The following is a 26,763-nucleotide window of genomic DNA, read 5'->3' on the forward strand; positions in this document are numbered from 1 at the left end:
CATATTGTTAATATCTTATTTTTGGCAGAAATTGTTAATACATGTTTAATTTGGTGTTTACAATAAAAACATTGGGACCATACTTTGGTTTTCAAAACACTCTGCTCTTTATTGCTAAACACCTTAACATGTTGTCTATCCTTAACATAAACTTTGAGGCTTCAAAGCCGCATACATTGCAGTAATCCTTGAGTGTCAGCCATGCGCAAAAAAACGACACCCAGACTTCTTGAAGTGCTCGCAAATGGAGAATCTTTAGGCGCAAAATGTGCCTGGTATCCTGCTAATTTTGAACCCTGCTGACAATGGTGAAATATTTTAAGGACTCTTAGGAGGAAGAAAGGTTGTTTACCCTGCTGACTAAGAATGGGACAACTGGCTAATTTAGAAGGTGGTTACTTTAAGCCACTAATAAAACACTATTTAGGGGATATGGAAACTTTAGGGGTCATGGAAGGCTTTTGAGAAGGGGGATGCTTTAGCTGTGGATACCTGTCTTAGTTTGAATGAGAAGGGATTGGACTAGATTAAGTGGATCTTATAAGTGTGTGTTGTCACCTGCATGAGTACATGAAAAAAAGAGACTTTGTGTGCTGTCCATTGTTGCATTCACTTGTGCAGATATCTTTTTTTAGAAGGCAGCAGTGAAAAGACTCAGTTCCTCTGCTTCAGACAGGTGGAAGAAAGTGGAAGCAATAGGTTGTTTCATTTTTGTTCCACGCTTCTTTTAGTTCCTCTGAGCAGTTTCATTTTAGGAAAAGCTTTAACTGGCTGAAGTACCTGGTGAATCTGTCCTGGCAACAGAGCCAATTTAGCAGGGTGCTAAGTTAGACTTGCCCATCTGTTTCTGACTTGACTTTAGAATAGCAGGGCTTTGTTTCTTCCCCAGTGTCTGCTTTCAGTGGACCAGCAGATGTTCTGATTGATATCTTGTTAGCAAGGAAGTGTTATATTCAAGACCTCAGGTAGCCAACCTGTGACTCTCTGGGTGTTGTTGTATTCCAGCTCCCATCAGCCCCAGCCAGCATGGCCAAAGATCATGATGGAATTTTTACTTATTATTTTTTAATAACCTGTGTAGCCTGCTTTTCATCACAGATGTGAAATAAAAAATCAAAAATCTGGGAGGCCACTGGTTAGTGACCTCTGCTCTAGACCTATTGGATCATGAAGCAAAATACTCCGGGGATTGTGTCCATGTATTTGAATTTTCTCCCCTAATTTGTTCATGCTGACCTCACCTGTTGTTAGCTGGTACTGCTGCTGATTTTGCAATTTTGACTATGGTTTGGTTTGCATGACACACTAAACTGTAGCTAAAATAAACTGGCTTAAGGTGGACAAGTAGTTTGCTGGTGCACACTGCTGAAACTGCAGGTTCTTCCCTCCTCTCCCACTCCTCTTGCTGCTACGCTGCCATGAAGCAAGCCGTGGTCTGGCTTGTTGTGTTGTCTGAACTGAGGCTTGTGCTTTGTTTCTGTCCAAAGAAAGCACAAATGGCGAGCTGAACATGAGGTACTTGTTCACAATAAACCATTTTAAACAACAACAACAACAACTATGGTTTTGTTTTATGTGATGTGTGAACTGGGCCTGTGGAAGACAAAGTATTGATTTTGAACAGCGCTGGCGATTCTTGTGCTTATGTGAGTGGGCAACAAATATCACCTAATGTTCAGAAAATTGGTGCCTGTTATGCAACTAGATGTAAATTGACTAACACTATATAGATATCTAAAAGACACCAGCCCTGCTTATAAGGCAAAGTTATCTGTTGTTGACTATATCTTCAAGTTATTGACACCTTTTACTCTGCAGGTGTCTCTACATGTTGGCAAATTAGTAGTCCACTAGATGGAGCAGAAGCTATAGTTGTTGGATGGCTCAGTAAATAGGAATGGTTACATTTTGCAGCTGTGGACCAAAATGAAATGAATGGGAAAGATCTGCCTGCTTGGTTTATGTATTTTGTAGCTGCCAAGTGAGGAGAGTGGCTTGACATGGACATGCGTTAATAATAGTTGTAAATGTACTCTGAGTGTTGTTAAGGTCCTATATAAACTATAGGTCTGTTATGAGTTCTTAATATGTATATTAAAAAAAAGAATGAATAGCACTTTCTAGAAAAAAGTGTCACGTGGCATCTTAATATATAATGGTTGCTATAATAGAGATGGGTTTAGTAAATTATTTCCTGAATCCTGCATAGGGACCTAGGAGCCTAGGCACAATCCATCTAAATACAGTGGTACCTTGGTTCTCGAACTTAATCCATTCTGGGAGTCCGTTTGACTCCCAAAACTGTTCGAAAACCAAGGCATGGCTTCCAATTGGCTGCAGGAGCTTCCTGCACCCAAGCGGAAGCCCTGTCGGACATTCGGCTTCCAAAAAACGTTCGCAAACCGGAATACTTACGGGTTTGCAGTGTTCGGGAGCCAATTTGTTCGGGAGCCAAACTATTCAAGAACCAAGGTACCGCTGTATTCCCTAAATATGCCATAACAGTTATATGCAATCCAAATTGGTATCTCATTTGATTTGGTGAAACAGGACTCCAGTTGGTGGGGAAACACTTGAAAATTAGGAATACTAGGTGATGGTGGGTACAGTGGTACCTCGGGTTAAGTACTTAATTTGTTCTGGAGGTCCATTCTTAACCTGAAACTGTTCTTAACCCGAAGCACCACTTTAGCTAGTGGGGTCTCCTGCTGCCGCCGCGCCACCGGAGCACGATTTCTGTTCTCATTCTGAAGCAAAGTCCTTAACCCGAGGTACTATTTCTGGGTTAGCGGAGTCTGTAACCTGAAGCGTATGTAACCTGAAGCGTATGTAACCCGAGGTACCACTGTACTGTTGTGTCAGGCAAACTTGTTCACTCCATCCCAGTTTCTCTTAATGTCTTACGCTCTCTTGATAGTATGTGTGGGCTGACAATGGTATGTTCCTTGTAACCTATTGATTTGATTGCCTTTATAGTACATCTTGGCTCCCTTAATAATTTTTAGTGCTGGGAGTGCACTTTTAGCATTACAAGAACCCTGGTGGTTGAATAGTCTGGTATAGCTCTGTCTGCTTGTTGAAGAGCAGCTAGCCTCCTTGTTAAAGGTGAAGGGGCAGGATGCTTCTTCCATGTCAATCAGGCCCTTGACTGGAGAGCTTTAGTGAGCACAGTTCCTTGATTCTTGTTGGGCAACTTGAACTTCTTCAAGAACAGTGGAGATTGGATTATGCCCTCACTCTGGGACTAGGTTCGGTGTTCCATCCAAATTCCCTGGGCTGCAGCCTGACCTGCTCAATGCTCTCTTGAGAAAGCATTTGGAAGAGGAAGAAAAGCAGGAGCATAATATTCTAAAAAACAGCAGAGTTGGTTTCTGTATGAATAGCTTTGAATTGTGGAAACCGGAGATGATGTCTGTAGACTCTGTTACTGTGGCTGTCAATGTCTGTTTCTGAGTGAATTAATTATCTTTTTCAGTTACCAGACTGGAAGAGAGGGAGGCAGAACTGAAGAAAGAATACAATGCTCTTCATTCAAGACATACAGAGGTAGGTAATGAGATATTCCTTGGAGCTGTGCTTTGAGAGGGCAGGGACTTGGTGGGAAGGGCATCAAGGGAGCTTCTACTGCACCAGTGTTTGCCGAGGGCTCTCTAAAGCTTTTGCTGTGAGCTTTTGGAAGGTTTTCCGTGTGTTCATTGAAATCCTTTATATTAAATTGTAGGGCAGAGCCAGATTGATGTTGGCAGCATGCATGATCCTAACCTGATGTTTGCTGAGATGACTGAATTGAGGGGCAGGGGTGGGATGCAGGCTTATTAGCATAGTGGGAAACCAGAGTTCCCTCTTACAGCTGAAGCTTGCCAGGGTGTCACATTAATTTCATACCTTATTAGAGTAGTTTGTTTCAACTCTTTCTTTTTTAAAAAAATATTTTATTTAGGATTTTCTTGTTTTACAGAAGTGTAATGCCTCGTATTTTTCCCCCCATGTAACATTTTTACAAATCCGTTTCATTTGTTGAGGCATTAGGGGGAGAAGAAAAAAAAAGGAAAAAGAAAGGGGGTGGTGGGACGGAAGATGGATGGGGGTGGGGTCAGGTGGTGGGGTTTCTATTATGCTTAATGTATGTAGAGTTTGGTGTCAGCGTTGTTTGTGTTGTTCACTTGTGTTCCTTTGGTGGTGAGAGAGTTTGGGGTTGGCCTAGGGTGTGATTGTTTGCTTGTGATTGGCTGTGGTGATCTTTGTTTTCGTGTGTGAGTGGGGTGGGTGGGTATTTTGGATCAGGTTAGCCATATTGATTTGTATGCTGTTGGTGGATTATTGTCATTGTCTTGTTGGGCTGTGTATGTGATAAAGGGGAGCCATACCGGGGTGAAGGTGTCTTCTTCTGTTTGTCCCCGTGTCAGTTTCAGTTTATTAGTTAATTTTTCCAGTAGGGCTGTTTCCCATACTATTTGGTACCATTGGTCCATGCTTACTCCTGACAGGTCTCTCCAGTGTCTTGTTATGGTGTTTCTGGCTGCTGAAAGTAGGTGGGTTATGAGTTCTTTGTGGTGTAAATGGGCGTTGTTGTCTTGGAAGATGTTTAGTAGGGCCAATTCTGGGGTGGTGTCTATTACTTGCTTAGTTATTTTACATATTTCTTGTATGGCTGTTGCCCAGAATAGTTGGATTTTGGGACACTCCCACCACATGTGGAGGTATGTGCCTGTGGAGGTGCACCCTCTCCAGCATTTTGGTGAGGTTCCTGGGCGTATTAGCACTAGTTTCCTTGGTGTTAGGTACCACCTGTAGGTGAGTTTCAGTGTGAGTTCTTTTCTTTTCGTTGATATGGATTTAAAGGGAGGTTTAGACCACATTCTGGTCCATTGCGTGGGGTTAATCTCATAGCCTATGTCATTCTCCCATTGTTTTTTGATTGCGTCTAGGGGGTTTGTGGGATTTTGGAGTAGTATTTTGTATATTGCGGATACCGTCCCTTTATTGTTTCCCTTTGTTGTTAGGAGGAGGTTTTCGAAGGTTGTCAGGGGCCTAGTTCCTGCTAATTTTACTGTTGGGTTGTTTAAGAGGGCATGTAGTTGGTGTTGTGTTAACCAGGTCATTTGGGTGTCTTCTAGTTTGTCTTGTATTTCTTGTGTTGACAAGGGTTTGTTATTTTTATAAAAGTCTATTAGGCGATATAAGCCTTTGGTTCGCCAGGTTTTTATCTGGAGGTTTTGTGCTGCATGGTGGAATAATGGGTGGTACGCCAGGGGGATTAGTGGGGATGGGGTTGGGGATAGTTTGCCTATTTGTGTTTTCCATGCTTTGAGCATGGTCTGTGTGTACCTGTTGAGTGTTGTGGGAATTTTCTTTAGTTTGTTTGGGAGGAGTGGGTATGCTGTGGTGCAGGTATTTTCAATTGTGTCCCTCTCTAGGTGTACCCATTGTTTTGTCTCATCTTTGAGTATATATGGGATTATATGTCGTATTCCCCCCCCTTTCTTTTTCTTTTTTTTTAACCCCCTTTTTGTTAACCCCTTCCTCCTCCCCCTCTTACATTTCGTTGGCAATGTAATATGCTTCTATGTTGTGGATTCCGTATCCTCCTTCTGAGGTGGGGAGGTGCAGGCATTTGGGGCTTATTCTTGGTTTTTTATGTGAGAAGATAAAAGAGTGTAGTTTTCTCTGCCAACTGCGGAGTTGGGTTGGGGGGGATCCAGATTGGGAGGGTTTGGAATAGGTAGGTTAGTTTGGGAGTGTGATCATTTTGATCATGGCTATCTTGTCTGAGAGAGTGAAATTCATGTTATTCCATCTCTTTAGGTCTTTGTTAATTTGTCGCCACAGGGGCTTGTAGTTGTGGAGGTGCAATTTATTGAGGTTTCTGGTTATTTGTACCCCTAGGTATCTGAACTTGGTGTGGCAAAGTTTTATTTTGGTGACCTTCGTGAGTTCTTTTTGGGTGTCCTATTTTAACCATGACTTCTACTGGGGCGTGATCTGTGATTTTAATGTTACCTATGTTTGTTGATTCCACTGAGGGGATTAGACCCTGTGTGAGTAGAATGCTGTCCAGTCTGGACACTGTATCATGGCGTCCCGATTGGAATGTATGGCTGATGTCTCCCGGGTTTTGCTCACCCCAGATGTCGTAGAGACCCCTGTTTTTTAGCAATTTTAGTAATTTGTAAGAGTTCCTAGTCGTTGGAGGTTTCCTTCAGAGGAAGGTTGCCCATGGGGTTGTAGGGTGGATATCTTTCAGGGATATACCTTTCATATTTAGATTGAGGTCCCCTCCTAGGATTGCTTCCCCTTCAGAGAAGGAGAGGAATTTCTGTCTTTCTTTTTCTTCCTCTCTCCCCCTTTCTTTCTCCCTCTTTGCTTTAGCTCCACTGTTCTCCTGGTTTTGGAGCTCCTCTGGGCTGTTGGGGTCGGGGGGTCGGGTGCCTTTCCGGCTCAATCTCCCCCTTGAATGGTTTTAAATGCTGAAGAAGCAATTCAGTGTTATTGCAACTCCTCAGAGTGCTCAGCTCCCAGCCATCAAGCCTCTGGATCCTCGTTTCAACTCTTTCTTTACTTGAAAAGGTAGTCTGTCACCTTAGCTATTCATGTCACCCATTATGTGTCACGTGACTTAGATAAAGACCTGATGATTAGTAGTCAAATTTCTTGAGGTATGCCAAGACCCTCCTTGGGGAGTACAACTTACTTTTATTTTATTTTATTTTCCCCCTGCAGCTTCTCTATTATATTACGCATTTTGAATTTAGTATAAATATTCTTTGTTCAAAATATTGATAAATCGAAATGCTTGTTTGCAAGAACAATTTGGCCAATGTAATTATGGTCAAGTTGATGTAAACTTGTATTAGAAAAAAGGCCTTTTCTGTCGCATGGAAACCAGCAGAAAAAACTAAGTTTTGTGACCAGTATTCATTAGCAAATATGCATGATTTTGTTGGCTAAGGCATGTTTCATTATAAGGCCTTCTGACTTGCTTAGGCATTTCTAGACAAAGACAAGTGGGAGTTACACCAGGCCTCAGTGTTTGCTCCACCACCTCTTGCTTAGTAACAGATGTCACTTATTGGCAAATTGGAGGATGAGGAATTGTGAGGTGGCTGGTCCATCTCCCTGCCCTGCACTAAGTCCCTCTAATAAAATGGCTGCCCATGTGGTTCTGTAGGGGCAGCCATGTATTTTTCTTGGCAGAGTCAGCATGTTGTAATTTGCAGCTCCATTTTCAATGTGTGCTGTTGTAGCAGATACAATTTTTAGCTGCTTAGAGTAGCTATTACCTGTGAGGGAAGAAGAAAAATAGAAAAGGCAGCATTTGGAGAACTTCATAACAGTGTCAGTATTCGGAAAACTTGAAAAATCAGATCCAGGAGCTCTTTGAGGAAACCTGATTTTCTAGATCCATTTCAATCGGGGGTTTAGGCCTGGTTTTTGGCACAGAAACTGCTTTGATTGCCCTATATGATCTGTGTCGAGCGAGGGACAGGGAAAATGTGTCCTTGTTAATTCCCCTCAACCTCTCAGCTTGGAAACTTCAGCTGGTTCAGTGACCAGGTTTCTCACTAGGACAAGACAATTGGAGCATGTCATGCCAATCCTGGCCCGACTGCACTGGCAACCAATAAATTTATGGGGCCAATTCAAAGTGCTGGTTTTGATCTTCAAAGCCTTAAACAGCTCAGAGCCACAATACCTCAAGGACCACCTCTCTATATGAACTGACCTGGAACGTGTGATCATCAGTTGAGGCCCTTCTTCGTGTGCCTCCTCCGCAAGAGATCCAGAGGGCGGCAACATGAGAACAGGCCTTTTCTGCAGTGGCTCCCTGATTGTGGAATGTTCTCCCCAGGGAGGCTTTCCTGGCACCTTCATTACATATCTTTAGGCACCAGGCAAAAGCATTTCTCTTCTCCCAAGACCTATGGCTAATTAAACAGTCTAAGGCCTTTTAAACTGTGTGTGTTACTGTTTTTGTTTGTTACTATTCTATGTATTTTTAATGTTTTTATATTGTAAACTACCCTGTGATCCTTGCATTAGGTGAAGTGGTTTATTTATTTATATATATATTTATTTCAGGGACGCGGGTGGCGCTGTGGGTAAAAGCCTCAGTGCCTAGGACATGCCGATCGAAAGGTCGGCGGTTCGAATCCCCGCGGCGGGGTGTGCTCCCGTCGTTCGGTCCCAGCGCCTGCCAACCTAGCAGTTTGAAAGCACCCCCAGGTGCAAGTAGATAAATAGGGACCGCTTACCAGCGGGAAGGTAAAACGGCGTTCCGTGTGCTGCGCTGGCTCGCCAGATGCAGCTTGTCACGCTGGCCACGTGACCCGGAAGTGTCTGTGGACAGCGCTGGCTCCCGGCCTATAGAGTGAGATGAGCGCACAACCCTAGAGTCTGTCAAGACTGGCCCGTACGGGCAGGGGTACCTTTACCTTTACCTATATTTATTTAAAAATAAAAACCCAAAGGCTGACCATGTTCCAGTATGTACATTTGAATGCAGATTGATTGAATTCCTCAAGCCAACTCTAGATGTTTTGTGTGCCTGATGTTGTCAGCTGGAACTTCGTAACAAGTAGAAAAAACAGCTTTATATTTTTTGCTTTAAAGAGCGAACTCAGTCTTACAAAATAGTATTGTTGCCAATGCTGCAGCCTAGGTCCTGGTTGTTAGAAAAACCCTTGGCGATGAAAAAGGCTGTGAAAGGAAAATGCGTGTACTGTTGGTGTTGATTGCAACCAGCAAAACCTTTTCCTTCCACACAACTACTTATGTAACTGATATGTTGAGTCGCCCGTTGACAGATCTTGACATTATGTGAGTGGACATAGAGAAAAGTACACAGTAGTAGAAGATAAATATTCAGCTTGATAAACAAGGATGAAGATCTGTAGGTTTTTAACTTCATGTGATTAAGATAGCAATGCACATTTGGCTTCTTCAGGAATATTGTGTAGGACCATATTTATTTTTAATTCATTTTTTCAGACGTCAGTTGTGAGTCACTCTGGGATATGCTAATAATTCTATACAGTGCTGGTAGCTGGCGCTTGAACATAAATGAAAATGAGGGTTTAGCGAGCAGGAAGAGCCTGTGACAGGGAGCAGTTCAGACTCCAAAGCTGCAGCAGAGCAGGAGGTCAAGAGACTTCTGAAGAACCCAGAGAGTCTCTCTCTCCTGCTGCAACAAGTGCAGGATAATGAGGAGGGCAGAACAGAGACCAGAGGGAAACATCCAGGAAAGGAGGAGCCTTAGTAAGGGTGGAAGGCAGGGACCTCTGTCCTGGCAACTGCTCCATAGGGGCAGGACCTACTGGGAAATGTTGCTGAGTTGTATGCCATTTCCTGGAATAAAGAGTTAACTTCACTGACAACAGAGCCCTGCATCTTTCATGCTGATTTGTGTCTATGACTCCCACCCTGACACTTGATATGTCTCATTCACTTTCACGTAGTTCAGTACTTAGGAACCTAGAGACTGTAAGGCAATCTGATCCAGGGCTTGGTGGACAACAAACTCTATCCCTACCAAAGTCAGAAAGCATCTATGGATTTGGCTCATTGGGAAGATGATAGATACACTGTCAGAGAAGGAGGTGAACCCAGCCGTTCAGAGTCAGGATTGTGTGCTGATTTAAAACAAAAATCAAAATCTTTACTGATATATTCACAGTTAAGTCCTCTTTATGCCGTGATTTAGTGAGGACAAGGCAGAAAGGGCAGATTCGAATGCTGTCTACTCTCATTTCTTGCAGGACACACGCACACAAAGTCTCTTATCCTGCCTTTCTCTGATTTTTTAATTTGTTTTTTAGAGGGTCTTGAAAGCTGAGTAGCTTAACCTCCCACCATACAATATGACTCATGGCCCTGTTTGCCCGTTAACTGTGAGTTATAGTTAGTAGCAAACTATGGCTTACCATAAACAAGCAAAAGAGAAGCCTTTGGAATGGAGAATTTATCATTATTGTGACCATAAGTGGCAGAACAAGTTCTTCAAAAAGAATCACTTAATCGTAGAAGCAATCCCATCAGCAATAGATGAACAGAACTATCTGACCATCTTCAATCTTTGAGGTGTATTTGCATGTCCCAGTAAGAATCAGTCACAGGTGTTACCTTCACTTTTCATACACATCAAGGACAGAGCATCGTTTCTTGGATTCACTAGTGCCCAGTGAGTTAATTAGACCATTAGCCGTCTTCGTGGCCCAACTGGTGGGGACATCATGGCATCCAGGGATACATGTTGGAAAGTATTTGGGAAAGTACCCCGTTTTTCAGAGTTGTCTGCTCTAAGCTATGTTGCATTTTATAAGAAGGAAACATTCAGGTATGGAGTGATATCTTTGCTAGCTTGTAATCAATAACAGTATTGGAAAGCCATTGTGGTAGCTTCTGTACAACCAGCCAAGAATGGGCTGAAAGAAATGGTTGTAATGATGGGAGAATTGCACACATGAAAAAGCCACCTTGGATCACTTGGTTATCTTGTCAAATCAGTTTGTGTCAATATCCTCCATAATTCTCATCCTGATTCTGTAAATCATTAATGCAAAACAAAGAGTAGTCTTCTTGACACTGATTAGGTATTGCATATGACATCCTAGTAGAAGTACTCCATGTTGATTCAGCTGATTCAGGCAATGAAAACCGTAATTTGGATGCTGCCTTAGTGCTTCTTTTAGAAGCAAAAGAGAGAATAGAAATTTCTAAACCAAAAAATGACATTAAACCAGTTGTGATTTATGAGGACTTAAGGTGTGATAGCCAGCTAAGTCATACTTTGGGTAGACCCACTGAAATCAATGGGCAAGTTATAGCAGTTTATTGATTTCAATGTGCCTATTCCAAGTATGGCTTAGTTGGATATCATTCAAGGCTATTATTAATGTACGTCCAGCCTGGCAAGTGTAATTGAAAAACTTAAATGATCAAGACTTCATAAAAAAAAAGAACAGAGCAGCAACTCTACAGCTCCAAGATATGAATAGGATTAGAATATTGAAAGATCACATTTGATCTCAATAATGGAAACTAACATCTCTACTATTTTTTTAGGTATGCTCTCTTTCTTTGCTATGTCTGGTTACATGTGCTGATTTGGTTCAGATCTTCCTTCAACAGTTGCAGCAGTGCAAAACCTGCTATTTTAACAGATATTGAGTAATTACAAGGATTAGAAGGACTCATCTCTAGGCTACTTGTCATAGATTTCCCTCCTGGAGAGCAGCCAAGTATGAACAGAATAATTAGTCACAAGCACATGAATGAATGCTGGTAAAATTGAAGCATTGGAAGCAGTTATATTTTGGGTGGGGGAGGAATTGTGTACCACTGTCCAGTGGTTCACATTGATCCATCTCTGCCTTTTTGTGACTGTTGACCAACGCTCTGTGTTTTGACTTTATGTGGCCACCCATCCTTGTTGCTTGAGTCATAGATTACTTCAGGTCAAGAAGGTGATAAATTTACACTGACATATTTGTCTTTGGGAGAGAAACAGATTGTCTAAAAACAGAACTAGCGAAAATATTTCTGTGTTAATGATCATGTTTGGCTGTTTTGGCTGCATGGCAGTCTATGTGCTACTTTTGATAATATTTTGACTTTTGTGAACAGTAAGCTAAATCAATTTTTATTCCTGGTTTATTAGCCAGGGAAACACATAATTTGATTATTTATGAGCAAATGTGGTTAATGCTTCAACTTCCTCTTAGAAAACCTAAGTTTGATTCCTGTCCCATCACACCTTTTCAACATGTGTAAAACAGTTTGATTTTCAACAGAACCACCATGTTAATGAAAAAAAGGATAAACACATTTTTGAAATGGAATTTCCTTCCAGATCCTGGTAGGAAAAGCTTCTTTGTAAGTTACACAGACCTTTCTCCCCAATATATTGAGCTAGATGCATTAAATATCTTGTACTACAAGGATGCAGGATCTGTTGCTCTTCCAAATCTTGGGCTGTCAGCCCCAGTTGCTATGGCCAGTGGCCAGGGATGGTGGAATTGCTAGTACAGCACCATCTGGAGGGTGCTGGGTTGGGGAGGCTGATGTATTCTTAATTTGGAAGGGTGGTTTGTAATAATAGCAGGTATGTATAAATCACTGGTTATGAAATGATAACCAGAAGGATAATTATGTATTTGTTTTGTAACCTTTATCTTCCGTTGGATTGTTTTTGAATGATGAGTGGGTTACAAATTATTGCTCTTTAATATTCTGCATTTCAGCATTAAAAAGTTTGGGCAACAATTGCAAATATCCCAGTGAGGTTAACTTAATTGAAGCCATTACATTATCAGTACTGGCAAAGCAAAAGTCAACAATAGCGTCATAACTGTTGCTGTTCGGGGTGCTGAAAAGACAATTGAAGAAAAAGAGCAAGTGGAAGCCATTGTAACTATTCTTACATAGCTCTGCTGTGCTAAGTGCATGTAGCTTGTGTCACTTATCTATTGTCTTGAAAAAGTCTTGCTACTCTTCCAATGCTTGTCAGCTGACAATGATTATTTGTAATACTGAATGAGTTTAATGGTTCATAGTATGAGGGTAGCAAATAAGCAGGGTTCCAAGCTTGAGCCGCTGCAACTTGAGAAGACTAACTTTAACATTTGCAACTCCCTGCTGTGTAGAAAGCATGATTTCTCAATACTACAGAAAATCTGTCACTGTATAGGATTTCAGCAGAAGCTCCTTCAGGGAATTGGGAACCCCATTCAAGATCCAGGAGAAATATCACCTGAGTATCCATTATGAAGGTGTCGGTCTCCCAGACACAGTTGAGATGATTGAAGTTGGAGCATTGACAGATGTATTGGAGCGATACGAATGTGCATAATTTTATGGCTTCTACTCTTCCCAAAATGTCAGGGACAAGTTAACACGCACCAGCAATTTTGGAGTAAAGAAGAAATAGTTTGAGAGTGTTTATAGTCATATGTGGTTACATGAGTTGGGGCAGGAAGAGATGCATTTTTTGAGGAACAATGAAGGTAATCTTTATGCCTCCATAAATCTGAATCGTAATATATGACACTATTCTGATATGGTTGGCTGTGTCTTCTAAAATCTGATATAAAATGGCATACATTGAAATTTTATTTATAATTCCTTTTAACTGTGCATCCGGTTGAACTCTCTTACATGCTTTATGGGCCATGAGTAAATCAATTTGTAAGCTGAAGAACGTTAAGTACCTGAAATTTTTTTAGACCCAGTAACAAATTGACTCAATACATTTTTAAAATCAGATATTTAAGAAGGTGGTATACATAGTTTCAATTGTGATATAATTATTTTTTATCGGAAGCAATCTTGTGGGCATATTTAGCAGAAAAGTGGAACATGAGGAAAATGAATAAATTAATCATTTGCATAGCAACTGCACATGCCAGTCCTTGATGGGAAAAATAATGTTGTATCCTGTGCAGCCATTTTATTCCAGTGTAGATTTTGGTGACATGCAGGTAGAGGAAGGGAAACAAGTTTGGATATTGTCCTTAGTGTAAAGAAATAGTATTTTAATGTTTTGAAGTTGGTTTATTTATTGTTTGTTTGTTTGTAAGTCATATTGGAAATAGTTGTGTATTTTAAAGGTGGAATATAAATGATAAATAATTGTCATTATATTTCCCACTGTGTTTTAAAAAGAAAGAGTGGCAGCTGTGTCACATGTGTTTGAGATGCAGAGTATTCACAAATCACTTAAACATTCAAATTGGCTGACGGTGCAAACAAGACCTCACAATATCATCAGTATGACAATGTTAACATTTTTTAAAGTATTCCGTTGGTAGTTATTAATGGTAAACATTATTTCTTCTGCTTCCTTCATTATTTGGGCACTAGTAATGCAGAACTAACCGCTTGCAGCTTAGAGCTTAATCTAAAATGGCCCCGAAGGCTGGAAAAAACAATCATGTGGCATATTGAGTGACCACAGTGTGATATTATTTGATGTGATGGTTTGTTCAGCTGTAAATAGTTGAAACTCAGAAGGATTCATTTGTGCTGGTTTTTAGTTCTGCTGTGGAGAGAATTGTATTAAAATGTTGCCTATTGAAAAAAATTGTATTTTCATGTTAAGGTCATATGTTCCTTCAGAGAGATGGAGAGAATTTTTTCCCTATATGTTTTAATCTCAGAGATATTTTAGGTACCTCTTGTAAAGGTGCATCTGAATCCTGTGGACATGTAACTTTTTTCTCTGCATCTTCTTGTCCTCCATCATGGCCAGAAATGTTCAGTGTTTCCCTCGTTGACCCCTTCCTAGCCACTTAGGGGAAACAACACATTTAGAACACATCTTCAGAGAGAAGATTAAAAAAACGCTTAACCAACCTCTTGAATTAAGTTACCTTAACTTGGAGTTTGGACAGGTAGAGCACAATTTCAGACCCTTGTGGAATGGTGGTGCCTTTAATTCTCAGATTAAAAAGAAGTCCACGGGGTTGCTAGGATGCTTTGGAGTACATTTCCTTGTGCTGAAAACTTTAAAGAGTACAACTGCGAGAACTGGGTCTGGAATCAGCCTAGTGTGACTGATTATGGAGCCACACAGAATCAACAGATTTGGGACGAGATGTGATGGAGGATAACATGCCAAGTTCAAGGGGAATTAAATCATAAACTATTTGACATTTTACCTCTTCCTTATTTCTATTAAGATGTGATGCACCTAGGACCCCACTTCAGTATGGAGCAGGTTTCAGGCTCATATCTGCCCTGCTCTGCCCTTTGTACATGAAAGAAAGCATAGGAGTCGTGCCTGACTGCAGAAACCTGTGCATTTTGCAAAATACATGAAAGATATGTGTACTGTGTGTTTTCTCAGTTTACTCTTGCATCTCTTCCACTCACTGGGCCTCCTGTCTATTCTGTCAATTTGCACCCGGGTGAAAAACTATTGGTGTGTATTTGTATTGTGCTGCTCAGATTGCTGTTTGCATATGCTGGAATGGGGACCTTGGAATAATCAAGACAGTCAGTGTAAAAGATCAACGAATAGCCTTCTCAAGGTGTGTTGTCAAGGTGAAATTTCTGTGCATACTGGGAGGGGAAAATAACATTGCTGTAAAGAAGATATTTAATGGTAATATGTTTTGATACTTGGGTTACTTCATAAATGGAATTAAGTTTATGATCTGAAAACAAAATACTCATAGCACCTTAAGAGAAGGTTTATTCTTTGGGGCAGGTGGTGGAGGCATATATTGTATTTCCATTCTGCTTAAACAGATATGAATAGTTTTCTAAAGTAATCCCCCCCTCCTTCTTAATAACAGATGATTCATAATTACATGGAGCACTTGGAAAGAGCCAAACTTCATCAACTGACTGGGGGTGATCAGCTAGAACCCATCATGCACAGTAGAACTAGGTAAGCTTTACTGATCTTTGGCTGAAGATAATCTATTATATTTTATCTTAAAGACTTCGTTCTTTGTCTTCAAACATTAGGCTGAATGATGGGGTGGAATTATTCATTATTGCAGTACAGTGGTACCTCGGGTTAAGTACTTAATTCGTTCCGGAGGTCCGTTCTTAACCTGAAGCACCACTTTAGCTAGTCGGGCCTCCTGCTGCTGCCGTGCCACCGGAGCACGATTTCTCTTCTCATCCTGAAGCAAAGTTCTTATCCCGAGGTAATATTTCTGGGTTCGCGGAGTCTGTAACCTGAAGCGTATGTAACCTGAAGCGTATGTAACCCGGGGTACCACTGTATATGAGGGGTTATCGGAAGGGGCGGGTTATGTTTTTGCTGTTGGGACACTTCAAGGCCTGGATTGGCTATCTGCTAATATTTTAACTTTAAGCTTGTACACATAGATCTGGTATGGCAAGCTGTCCCTCCTTTTCATTTTCAAAAAAAGCAGCAACGAAAAGATTAGCAATTAAAGGTTTCGAAATAATTGAATCGCGGTTGTCTGATGTGTACCTTCGTGCACATGTCTGTGAGAGGGCGTCTCTGGCGGAAGCTTTGTGACTACATTATGTAGATGTCGGAGCCTCCCATCCAATGAACTGGAGCTGAGCTGCTGAGGTTTGAAGTAGTGGGGAGGAGAAAGAGGCGAGCAAGCTTGCTTGTATCTTTAGGTTGCTGCATAGATGCTGGGGAGAAGAGAAGCAGCTCCATGGTGGTTTTTTCTCCCGGTTAGGTGGGGGAGGAGAGTGAGGTGATGTCATTTTGCTTTGGAGTGGCTGCTGCGGAAGAGAGTGGAAAGCCGCTGCTGATGGCATTGTTTTTGTGGCAGCAAGTGAATGACAGACACTCACTACAAAGATACTCCCTTGTCCCCTGCGTAGCCTTGGTTCTTGCTATTCACCATGCCAGCGCAGCGCCATGAGTCCTGGATGCATGCTGCTATTGGTGTTTGGCTTCGTTGGCGGGGCGGTGGTCATTAATTCAGCTATTTTAGTCTCTCTCTCTGTTTTGCTGCTTGTGCACTTTTCTATATCCACTGGCGTGCCAGCTCTGACGCAGAACTTACCAAGGATTCTCAGGTACCCTGAACTACGGAGCCTTCTGTCATTTTTGCTGTATTCTTTGTTCTCTGCTTCCCATTATTTCTCTTCTCTTGGGAGGGGAGGCAGGAAGGAGAGGGTGGGACGATGCTAATCTCTTAAGTGTCTGTTTCAGGCAGAATCTAGGCTTGGTGTCTATAGGCTGTGCAAAAATCATAAAATGCCTGTTTTAAAATGTAAAAATTGGCTTCATTGTGCTTTCTTTGAGACTACAAAGTCAGTTGTGTTCTTGAAGGCTATTCGCTTTTCTCTTTTTATTGCTGAATCCTGTAAATGGCATAAAAGTGCTATGTGAATACATTGTGGACAAAGCTTGTATTCACTGTATTGTCAGGTGCTTGACTAATGCTGGGCAGCCTCGCTTCTGTGGTCGTTTAGGCCTTTCATTTATTCGGTCTGTGTTTTACTCCAGAGAATTCTGCAGAATCTGCTAGCAGATAGTCTGTGAAACTATTATAATAGCACCTTTGCATCTTTTTGTAAATCGAATGCTGACAAGCTAAGGTGTAGATTGTAGAGTGAAGAAATAGGGTTTAAATATCTTTAGTTATAAGAGCAATGGCAAAACTCTTTTCATAGCAGATTGTAATTTGACCAGTAATATGGCTTTCTGAAAACTTCTGTTATGTATTTAAAAGTATGTAATCCAGTACTTTGATGCATCAGGGCAGAATTTGATTGTGCTTAGTAAGCAAAAGTAAAAAATCAAAGTGCAACTTTTTACAAGATATCAAACACTGTTTCTAACTTTATTATGGCTAATATGATTAGTAGCATCCATACTACCCATTGTGAATAATTTTACCTTTGTTGTTACGTAAAAACAATGTTGTTATGTAAAGTGAGCTTCATCCATGTCTTTAAAACAGCATTGTTGACCAAATAGACATTGCTTTACCTCTGATTCTTAGATTCTGCTGGGGAGGATTCCCAAATATTTCATGTTACCCCAGAATTGCAGGGGTTGGACTAAGTGACCCTTGTGGTCCCTTCCAGCTCAACAGTTCTGTGATTCTAAGTGCAGGAAGGAATGATGACGTGGAAGACCACCAAGGGAATGCAAGAATCCGATCTCATTAGAGTTAATTTTACATTAGCAGTAGAAGAAAATGTAAAGTTTTATTTACAAGGATCTGTGTGGTTCTCTTGGTGTTTTATCTTCTAGTAAGCTTTTAATACTTTGAATGCATATGTTTAGACATAATGCTAAACCAGGTTTTTAGAATATGGAGTTTGGAATATCATTCAAACCCTAAAGTGTAGTTAATATTTTCTGCTCATACTAGAATTAAACCAACTTCATTAACTGTGGCGTGATGGTCATAGAATCGTAGAATTGTTGGTTTGCTTCTGCTAAACATAGCTAAGATTAACCACAATTTGTTCAGGTTTAGACAACATGGCAAGCTACAGATAATTAAAAAGATGCAAAAGTTTCTAGACTCCTCACTGTAGGAGCAGGGGAAAGAAGGGAGCTTGCAAACCCAGGGAAAGGTTAGGCTCATTTTTGTAATTCTAAACTATGGTTTAGCATTACATCCAAACCAGGCACATGTGTTGGTGTGTTCAATATTTTGCCTGTCGTTGAATATGGGTTATCTGCAAGTACTTTTTAAAGGTTTTGTAGTAAATAGAAAATTCAGATCATGTAAGTTTGCCTAGAACTATAGAGAATTTGGCTGCAATCCCTCATAGCTGTAATTTTCAGTAGCTGACCGCTAACCTTTACTTGGTTTAGCGGATTAACAATGAATGTGTGACTTTGTATTGAATCAATGGTATGTTTTTAGATAATGGCACTTACAGAATAAAAAGAGCTCTTAATGTTCTTTCATGGCATGGCATGTGTATATAGGAAAATGCTGTGTGGGAGATAGCATTTAAGAAGTCCTTAGTATACAGTACTTGCTTATTTTGAGTATTTTTATTACAATATTTCGTTTGTAGAATTCAAATATTTATAAAATAATATTTATACAGCAGTAGAAAACATCAAGAGTAATTAGTTTGGGGAAGTAGTTTTGTAGCAGGGAACAACAGGCAAGTCTTTCCAATGTCATTCTGGTTTCTACATCTTAATCAGATGCTAGTCTGTGCATCTTGAATCTTTTCTCTCTTTGACAAACATGAAAATTAATATTAAAAGTAGATGAAAAGTTCCCTGACCTCAGAGCTTCCTTTAAATTTTTTTTTTTTTAAATTTGACATGCACAGTCAGAAGATCATTGGTTAGCATGATCAATAATCTCAAATGTATGTGTCCTGGTCCCTTCTCTTAAAAAAAAAAAAGGGTAAAAAATGCATTGCAGAAATTGGCGTTCTAACTCGCCCTGTGTGTAAACGAGTTGACTTCATTTTGAACCCAGAAGGAGAATTCTCACCTCCTCATTCAGAAATCTCCAGTTGCCTGTTTTTGACCCTAAAATGTAGCGTAGTGAAACTTTATCAAAATAATTTGAAGAAGGCATCAATAACACAGGCTTAAGTGGAGCTTCTTCCCCTCACTCCTATGCTTTTTACAAATGTAAGAATACTAAATAAGCTACTTGAATGATTTCTAACACTCATAGCAAAAAGTCTGGTCAGTTGTTCTTCAATTCCTACAGAATAGTTACATTGACAAGCTTTGCAGTGCAGCGACCTTTACTGCTGTGGTGATTTGATACTTGCTTCAGTAATTCATCCATACATAGTAGAAAAATTAACCCGTCACTCAACCAAAACCCTCTTATTATCATTGCTTGCACAGTTACAAAATTAGACAGATTGGCAGACAGTAAAGTCACATAAACAAGAATTTGCCTAATTATCTCTCCTTTGTTTCTGTTCCAGTAAATTAAAGTTTAAATAAAAGATTCCATTGGCCAGTTAACCAAGATGTGTTTTATCATTTCTTCATTGCCAAGCTTAGTAATGATGCTAAATAGGTATTGCTTCTGCATAGCATCAATTCTGTGAGAGTTTTATAGAGGAGGGTCAACCGCATCATGCTAGGGATAGATTTCTCCACTGAGGAGGAATATGAAGAGACCCCTTGTATTATACGACGGGAAGATGTTTGTACTGTCAAAGTAAACTCTTAGATCATATGTACAAACCAGTATTGAAATAAGGAATGTTGCTTCAGTTTAGCACTGGGGATTTCCGCTTTTGGAAATTTGTGTTCAAAAAGAGCCTTTAATTGTTCCTGCATTGGTTGAAATACCAGATATTTTCTTCTTATTGGATTTCTCTGCCTAACTAGAGACTTTTTAGAAGTTTTAACACTCTCCTAACGAAACAGCATTGGATAGAAACTCGCACTCTTGCTGATTGTATATGCGTGATAGTGTACATGGCTAATATTTAATCACTTGCTCAGTTACACTTTTGTTTTCCTTCTGGTAGTTTTCTGTCCCCAGTTCATTATATAGTCTAAGCTGAATCTGTTTGAGACCCAGGTATTTTGCATTGCCTTGTTAAACAGACCCGAATGCTTTTATTCTATTATCTTTCAAAATCTGCTGTTTTCAAATCCAATGTCTAGCTCTTCTACATGCTGCCATACATTTGAAGTATGTCTTTGCCCACATTGTTTTGCAGATGCTTGCAAATTTTAAGCCCCACCTCCACAGCACTGGTGTAAGCTAAGGCTTTGTTGTCATAGCTACTGACAGTCAATTTAATTATAGTAAAAATCATTACAAACAGCACCCTGAGAAATGAGTGGCTGTAATCTAATACTTACATGTAGAAACTTGTGAGAGAACAGTTATCTGAAATGTACTTTGAAATTGCTAATTATTCTTAACTCTTTTATTTCTAATCTTCAGTTTCATAAAGTATCTTAAGTGGCTTACAACATACAAAATATAATAAAACCACTCCATAAATATCCATACAACATAATTAAAAAGTCCATAAAACAGATAGCAGTTGGTTAAAAAGAGAAATTAATATTGTGAAGGCCTGGTTACAGGAACCAAATGTCAGCTTTTACTACTTCTCCTGAGATTCGAAGGTCTGTTCAGTGTAAGAAACAAAAGCAAATAACTTGGTTTTTCCTTCCCAGCAGAAAGGAACCTCCCATATCATTGGGCATCTTCCCACTACCTCCAGGAGATGCACTTCTCACACCTGATAATCACAGAGGAACAGTGGAAACTCCTGGGTCAGATAATTGGAAGTTCCGTGAACTAAGTCAGCCACGTTCCCGCACCAGTTTAAAGGTGACCTAGTGCTTTTATTTTTCCCATCTGGTGAGATTTTAATAATATGTTTCCTATGATGCATTGTGCCTAGTTGAAACCTAAACCCCAAACTATCTTTCTTTAGTTCTTAATCTTCTTAAAATGAGAGTCTTTCCAGGTGAGTTGAAGGTAAGTCTTTTTTCTGTTATATGTTTTGATGAATGGGTCTCAGGTTGCACTGGACTATGGGGGAAGACCAGGATCTCAGTTCTGGTTTTCCAGATACACCACACCCCTTTTCACCAGTTTTCTAGATGGGTAGAGTGCCTTTTCTAACTCCTTCATTTCTTGTCTCTCTGAATTAACTAATATTTCAAGCTACAGTTTTCTTTTAGATGGGTTGGGGTTATTTATTAGGTTTTTTCAACTGCACTATACTGTTCAGATAACTGTTGCATAATGTCTGTAACCTTTAGAAGTATTTAAGTTATCCTAGATTGTACAGTATCCACCTAGCAGGCATTTGTCAAGCTCTGAAGTGGTTTACTAAAATCCACTGAGTACAAGTTGGAAGTCATTTCCATTTAAATTCCTTAAAATTCTTTAGGCAGTTCAATATCGAAATCTTTAATCAGTTGTTACAGCTTGGGGTTGATTATCCAGCAACCAAAATGTGATGTTCCTTGATCATTCTTCCATGTCTGTGTACAGGTAGGTGGATTATGTGCAAGTCAAATTGTCTGGTTAAGGGACATCTTTTGCACTCTGGGGACACTGTGAAACCTTATTCGGAAATGCAGAAACTAAAGTACTGTAAAGTAAACTGAGAAAAACAATGTCTCTGAACTTGTGCCTGATGCTTATTCTTTCATCATGACACAGCTCTAAAGCCCCTAGTTGCTCCATGATTTGTGCCAGTACATTCTGTGCCCTCCCATCTCTCTTAGATCCTATGTATGTAGCCCATAGGAGGCCTTAGGTGAGTTGCATCCATATAGAGTGTGTCCCTATCCCTTCACAGTTGTAAAGTGTATTGTACACGTGAGTGTGGAAGGTAACTTTGAACTACATAGCAAAGAATAGGTATAGGTAAAGGTAAAGGACCCCTGGACAGTGAATTCCCGTCAATGGTGACTATGGGGTGACTATGGGGTTGTAGCAGTCACCTCGCTTTCAGGCTGAGGAAGCCAATGTATGTCCACAGGCAGTTTTCAGGGTCATGTGGCCGGCATGACTAAACCGCTTCTGGCACTGTGGAACACCGTGACGGAAACCAAAGCTCACGGAAACGCCGTTCACCTTCCCGCCGCAGCGGTACCTATTTATCTACTTTCACTGGCGTGCTTTCGAATTGCTAGGTTGGCAGGAGCTAGCAACGGGAGCTCACCCCATTGCAGGGATTCAAACCACCAAACTTATGATCGGCAAGCCCAAGAGACTCAGTGGTTTAGACCAAAGAATATTGCACATTTAATGTGGGCTAGATACTGAAAGGAAGTTGTCAAGAATGTACAGGCTATACAATTGGATTACAGAAGGGGACAGTAAAAAGATAAAACTCTTGTAACCCGCTTTGTAAACCCTTCAGGCTAAATTTCATGCTTGGGGAGACTCCCTCCTAACCGATTAGCAAAACCAGTTCTTGGAAAGAGCAAAATTTGCTAAGCTATGTGTCTATTCTACACAATACTCCATTCTGGGTTTGTTTGTTTGTTTGTTGCCCTGCTCTTTCATGAAAGACATCAGGGTGGTCTTCCTAGTTCTTCCCCTGCCTGTTTTATCCAAACAGTCACCCTGTGAGATTGGTTAGGGTGAAAAATGATAATGGTGTTAACACATAATGCCAAGTTATAGTTAATTTTAACCATGGTTTGTTGAATATACCATGAATCATAGAAACAAATAAACTACAGCTTGTTTCTCCCAAGCTTGATTTGTTTTTCCTTCTGCTCTTGCTTCATACTTTTATAGCTGGACATATGCCTGGGGTGGGGTGGCCAAATAAACTATGTGTCAGGGAACTGCCATCGGCTCAGAGGCGAGAGATAGAGGGGGAGTTGTGTTACAGGGAGCCTCCGAAAATCTTGCGAAGCAGTTCCTCTTAACACCTTGCCTGAGCAAACCGGAGAGGAGGGAAGCACACCCCTGCCATCCCCAATCATGCGCAGTAGTTTGAGGTGCAGGGAGGGGCAGAAAAGGCTTGGGGTGGTGAAACTTTTATGTTGGGGGGTGGGGTACAAAAACAGACCACTCCCAGATTCTGCTAGCGATTGAGCCAGACATGAACTTATGACGCTCTTCACTGTAAATAGTTTGCACCAAAATAAAGCCAGTAAAAGACAGGTCGGAGTCCTGCCTGGTTAATCTCAATCAAGCAACCGCAACAGCACCTGACACCATGGTTAAGCAAGAATGCCAGGTTCAGACATAACACCCAACTGTAATTAAAATGAACCACAGTTTGTAAGCAAACAGCAAACCATAACATCACATTGTGGCTTGTTGCTAGAAAACAAAAATGGTTAGTCTGCTGGGCCGCGTTCACACTTTGGCTAAATAGGCAGTGGTTTTGCATTATGTGCTCAAGTCCCTTGGCTGGTCCAGTGAGCTTCACTACCAAGTGGGGATTTGAACCCAGGCTTTTTACTATTCTAAGTTTGATATTCTTGGTGGTAGTCAACTTAAGGTATACTCTGGGTAGACCAACTGATATTAATGAACCTAGCTTAGCCATATTAATTAATATCAATGAGCCTAAGTAAATCTTGGTTGAATGCCAGCCCTTATTTGCCGACATACCCGCTGTTTGCCTATGACTGTGCCTCCTGCCCCAGATGAATAGAGGAAGGGAAGGGAAGGAGGAGAACGCAGGATTTTTGAGGCCAGAATAGATGTCACAACACTTAAAATTGTAATGAGAAAGTAAGGAAAAATAAATTAATACCCGCAGTCAGTTTTGGATGAAGCATTAGCTAATGTTTGCCCAGACAGTTGGATAATTCAAGTGCAGGAGCAGAAATGCAGCAGTTGCAGTAGATCCGTAGAATTCTAATTATGAAACTGGGCTAATCTGTTTCTCTGTTAAACTATTCAAACTAAGCTCTGAGGTTTTCCTTGGCCCCCTTCTGTTGGCAGTTGGGCCATTTGTTGTGAGCGTTTTGTCTGCTGAGGTCACTGAGTGGTCCGTGTGCTGCATTCTTTCCTGGATGCAGCTGGAATACAGACGTTGGGAAACGTTTAAACAAAAGTCAAGTTCTTCTTCCGCTTCAGTGCGGAGCTCTGTGGATGCACTTGGTTACGACGTCAGTTTCCTCTCCTCGAGTGATTAGGCTAAATTATTGAGGAGTGTCGGAACTGTGTGGCTTTTTTTTGGAAGAGTGGGTGAGATCCAAGAAATTGGGAGAGGAGAAGGGCAGTTGCCTTAAATAGTGCACAGTACTTTTAAAATGTTCTACGAGTTTCTGGCTGGGGCAGGCTGTGAAGACATGTTACTAGGCTTGACCATTATCATTAATATGCCCTGGACTGGGAGGCACAACATGATGGAGATGCTCATCAGTTTCCAGCATGGAGTTATTTGATCTGCAGGAGAGAGTGAGGAACACTGGCTGGGGGCTGAGTGGTTGCAGTCCTAGACCAGAATCTAGTAATTTTCTCAGCCAGTTCAGAGTGAGACATTGAAGCAATGTATATATAGTTTATATTTAGAGCTCTCCTTTTATTTTAACATTTTATCACTTGAGTTTGGTCTTTAATATGGTTTAGATAATTTCCTCAAAATAGGATGGAAAATCAATCCATATAAATACATGCTGCTATCAATTCACTACATTTTTCCCTAGGAGGTAGTATTTATTAAGGTTTAATGATTAAAGTGGTCTTTATCTCTGCTTCATACTGATGTACTTACTACCAAAATGCACTAACTAGAGAGTAAGCTCATTTTAACATAGTGGGACTGACTCCTGAGTACACACAAGGTTGTACTGTCAACCCTGAATTTTGTCTCCTTGTAAGCAGTTTTGGAAGAAATGTTGCCTCCTTCCACAAAGGCATGAAAGTACAAGCTTCTCCTTGAGGGGGTTTATTACAGGCTGGACCAGGGAAGATACTTTATGACAAAACTAGAAGGATATAAACCCAAAGATGTTTGTGGCCTCGGTCCAGTATATCTGAAGGAGTGTCTCCACCCCCATTGTTCTGCCCAGACACTGAGGTCCAGCGCCGAGGGCCTTCTGGCGGTTCCCTCGCTGCGAGAAGCCAAGTTATAGAGAACCAGGCAGTGGGCCTTCTCGGTAGTGGCACCCGCCCTATAGAACGCCCTCCCACCAGATGTCAAAGAGAAAAACAACTACCAAACTTTTAGAATACATCTAAAGGTAGCCCTGTTTAGGGAAGCTTTTAATGTTTAATAGGTTATTGTATTTTAGGGTTTTGTTGGAAGCCGCCCAGAGTGGCTGGGGAAACCCAGCCAGATGAGCAGGGTATAAATAATAAATTATTATTAAATTATTATTATTATTGCACTCTCCAAATTGTCAAGCTTAAGCTAGAAGGATAGTTATATCATGGCAAAAACACTTTGCTAAAAGGACGGAATTCACATGGCCCAAATCTGGAAGCTGAAAGAAGTGTTAAGAGTGTTAAGATCAAGGAAGCGAGCCAAGAGGGAGCTCTCCGGCTCGCGCCTCATTTTAAATGGGGCCCGGCCACGCCTCCCCAGCCAGGGGATTGGCTGGCTGGCGAATGACGTGGCCAGGAACCTCCAAGTGGTGCGGGACTTTGTTCCCCGCCCCCTGAGGGGAATGGATGGCCATGTGGTCCACCGCAACTCCTCCCCACTGGGAAGTGGAGCAGATTTGCTAAAGGGATGGAATTCACACGGCCCAAATCTGGAAGCTGAAAGAAGTGTTAAGAGGGCAGGTCAAGTGCCAAGGAAATTGGGGGTTGGGGCGAGTAAGGCAGTCTGCTGGCAGGAGCAAGGGGAAACACAGGTGTGATTCATAGAACAACCTGTGATGGTGGTTGGAATGATGGAAGAGTGAAGCAGAATGCTTGGATGGGACCTCGGTTAGGTGTTGGTGAATCTGGTACTTCTGGGCAAGGCCAAAGAGCTATGGTAGAATTGTTCACCAGGTCCCAGAATTGCCCTGATGCTGCAAGATTGCTGCTGGCAAAAGTGCTTCAGTGTACAGGATTTTTATTCACGGTGAAGCACTGATATTTGCATCTGCCATATGTAGTATCTTTGTCACAGAGGAATGTGCTACCGCTATTGTTCTTCCCTCTTATCAGTTTCTTGGCAGACGCCCAAGCTTGGATCAGAATTATGTCCGTTTGCTAAGTATTTTATTGTCTGCAGTTGGGGCCATACTATATATAATGATACAGAAAACTAGTGATTTAAGCAAGAGTCTGTCCCATTCATATGTAAAGCAGGGGATACAATTTAAATCTCAAAAGGGGCATAGGCAAGGAGTTGCTTGACCCTTCACCTTTCACGTATCTGACCTTGGAGAAGTGTCGTGAGAGGATTTTTGACATAACATTGAAATTGAGATTTTCTCTTTTTGTCATATGCCACTATAAATGGATCTGTTGAAATGCCACTCTGATGTACTTCTTTATGCAAATGCTAAGCAAGTGTTCTGTAAAGCTTTGAAATTTAATGCTGGATTGCCCAGTGTTGCATTTGTAGTTTCAATCTGTTTCAACAATATGGTTGTAACCTGTTATTTTGCAGTATGAAAGAGGATCACAAGGACTTGTGTAGGCAAAATGTCTCTTAAATTCAGCTATGTTTTCTGCTTGTAATACACTTAGTTCTTACATTAGTTCCTGGAAAAAGTACGTTTTCTGAGCCATTGAGAACGATCTTGGAACTTTCCATGGCACAGTTTGCTCATCTGAATACTCAGAAGAAGCAGTACAATTTCTGTGTTGACCATTATTTGTTTACCTAACTTACAGAATCTCTCTCTCTCCTCCCTCCTTTCACTGTAAATGATTCAAAGCACCTTGCAACAATAATAAAAATCAGACAAAAATGCACTGTCAAAAA

General features: G+C 40.9%; 1 protein-coding gene across 9 annotated transcripts in view; it reads left to right on the plus strand.

The window, feature by feature from the left end:
- SPAG9 (sperm associated antigen 9) overlaps positions 1-26,763 on the plus strand; it is an 85,884-nt gene that overhangs the window by 13,599 nt on the left and 45,522 nt on the right. For 3 of the 9 annotated variants that reach the window (XR_008328779.1, XM_053375649.1, XM_053375651.1), the window contains exons 3-5: positions 3,476-3,546; positions 15,294-15,388; positions 20,585-20,741. Coding sequence is in view for 8 of the 9 variants with exons in the window: in XM_053375649.1 (XP_053231624.1) it covers positions 3,476-3,546; positions 15,294-15,388; positions 20,585-20,741 (323 nt within the window). In the remaining variant the exon portion in view is untranslated. Of the gene's footprint in view, positions 1-3,475; positions 3,547-14,943; positions 15,027-15,293; positions 15,389-16,059; positions 16,513-20,584; positions 20,742-26,763 lie in introns of those variants that run through there. The other 6 variants (XM_053375650.1, XM_053375653.1, XM_053375656.1 and 3 more) reach the window with 4 other exon arrangements.

Source organism: Podarcis raffonei, chromosome 2 (genome assembly GCF_027172205.1).
Source record: "Podarcis raffonei isolate rPodRaf1 chromosome 2, rPodRaf1.pri, whole genome shotgun sequence".
Taxonomy (NCBI): Eukaryota; Metazoa; Chordata; class Lepidosauria; order Squamata; family Lacertidae; genus Podarcis; species Podarcis raffonei.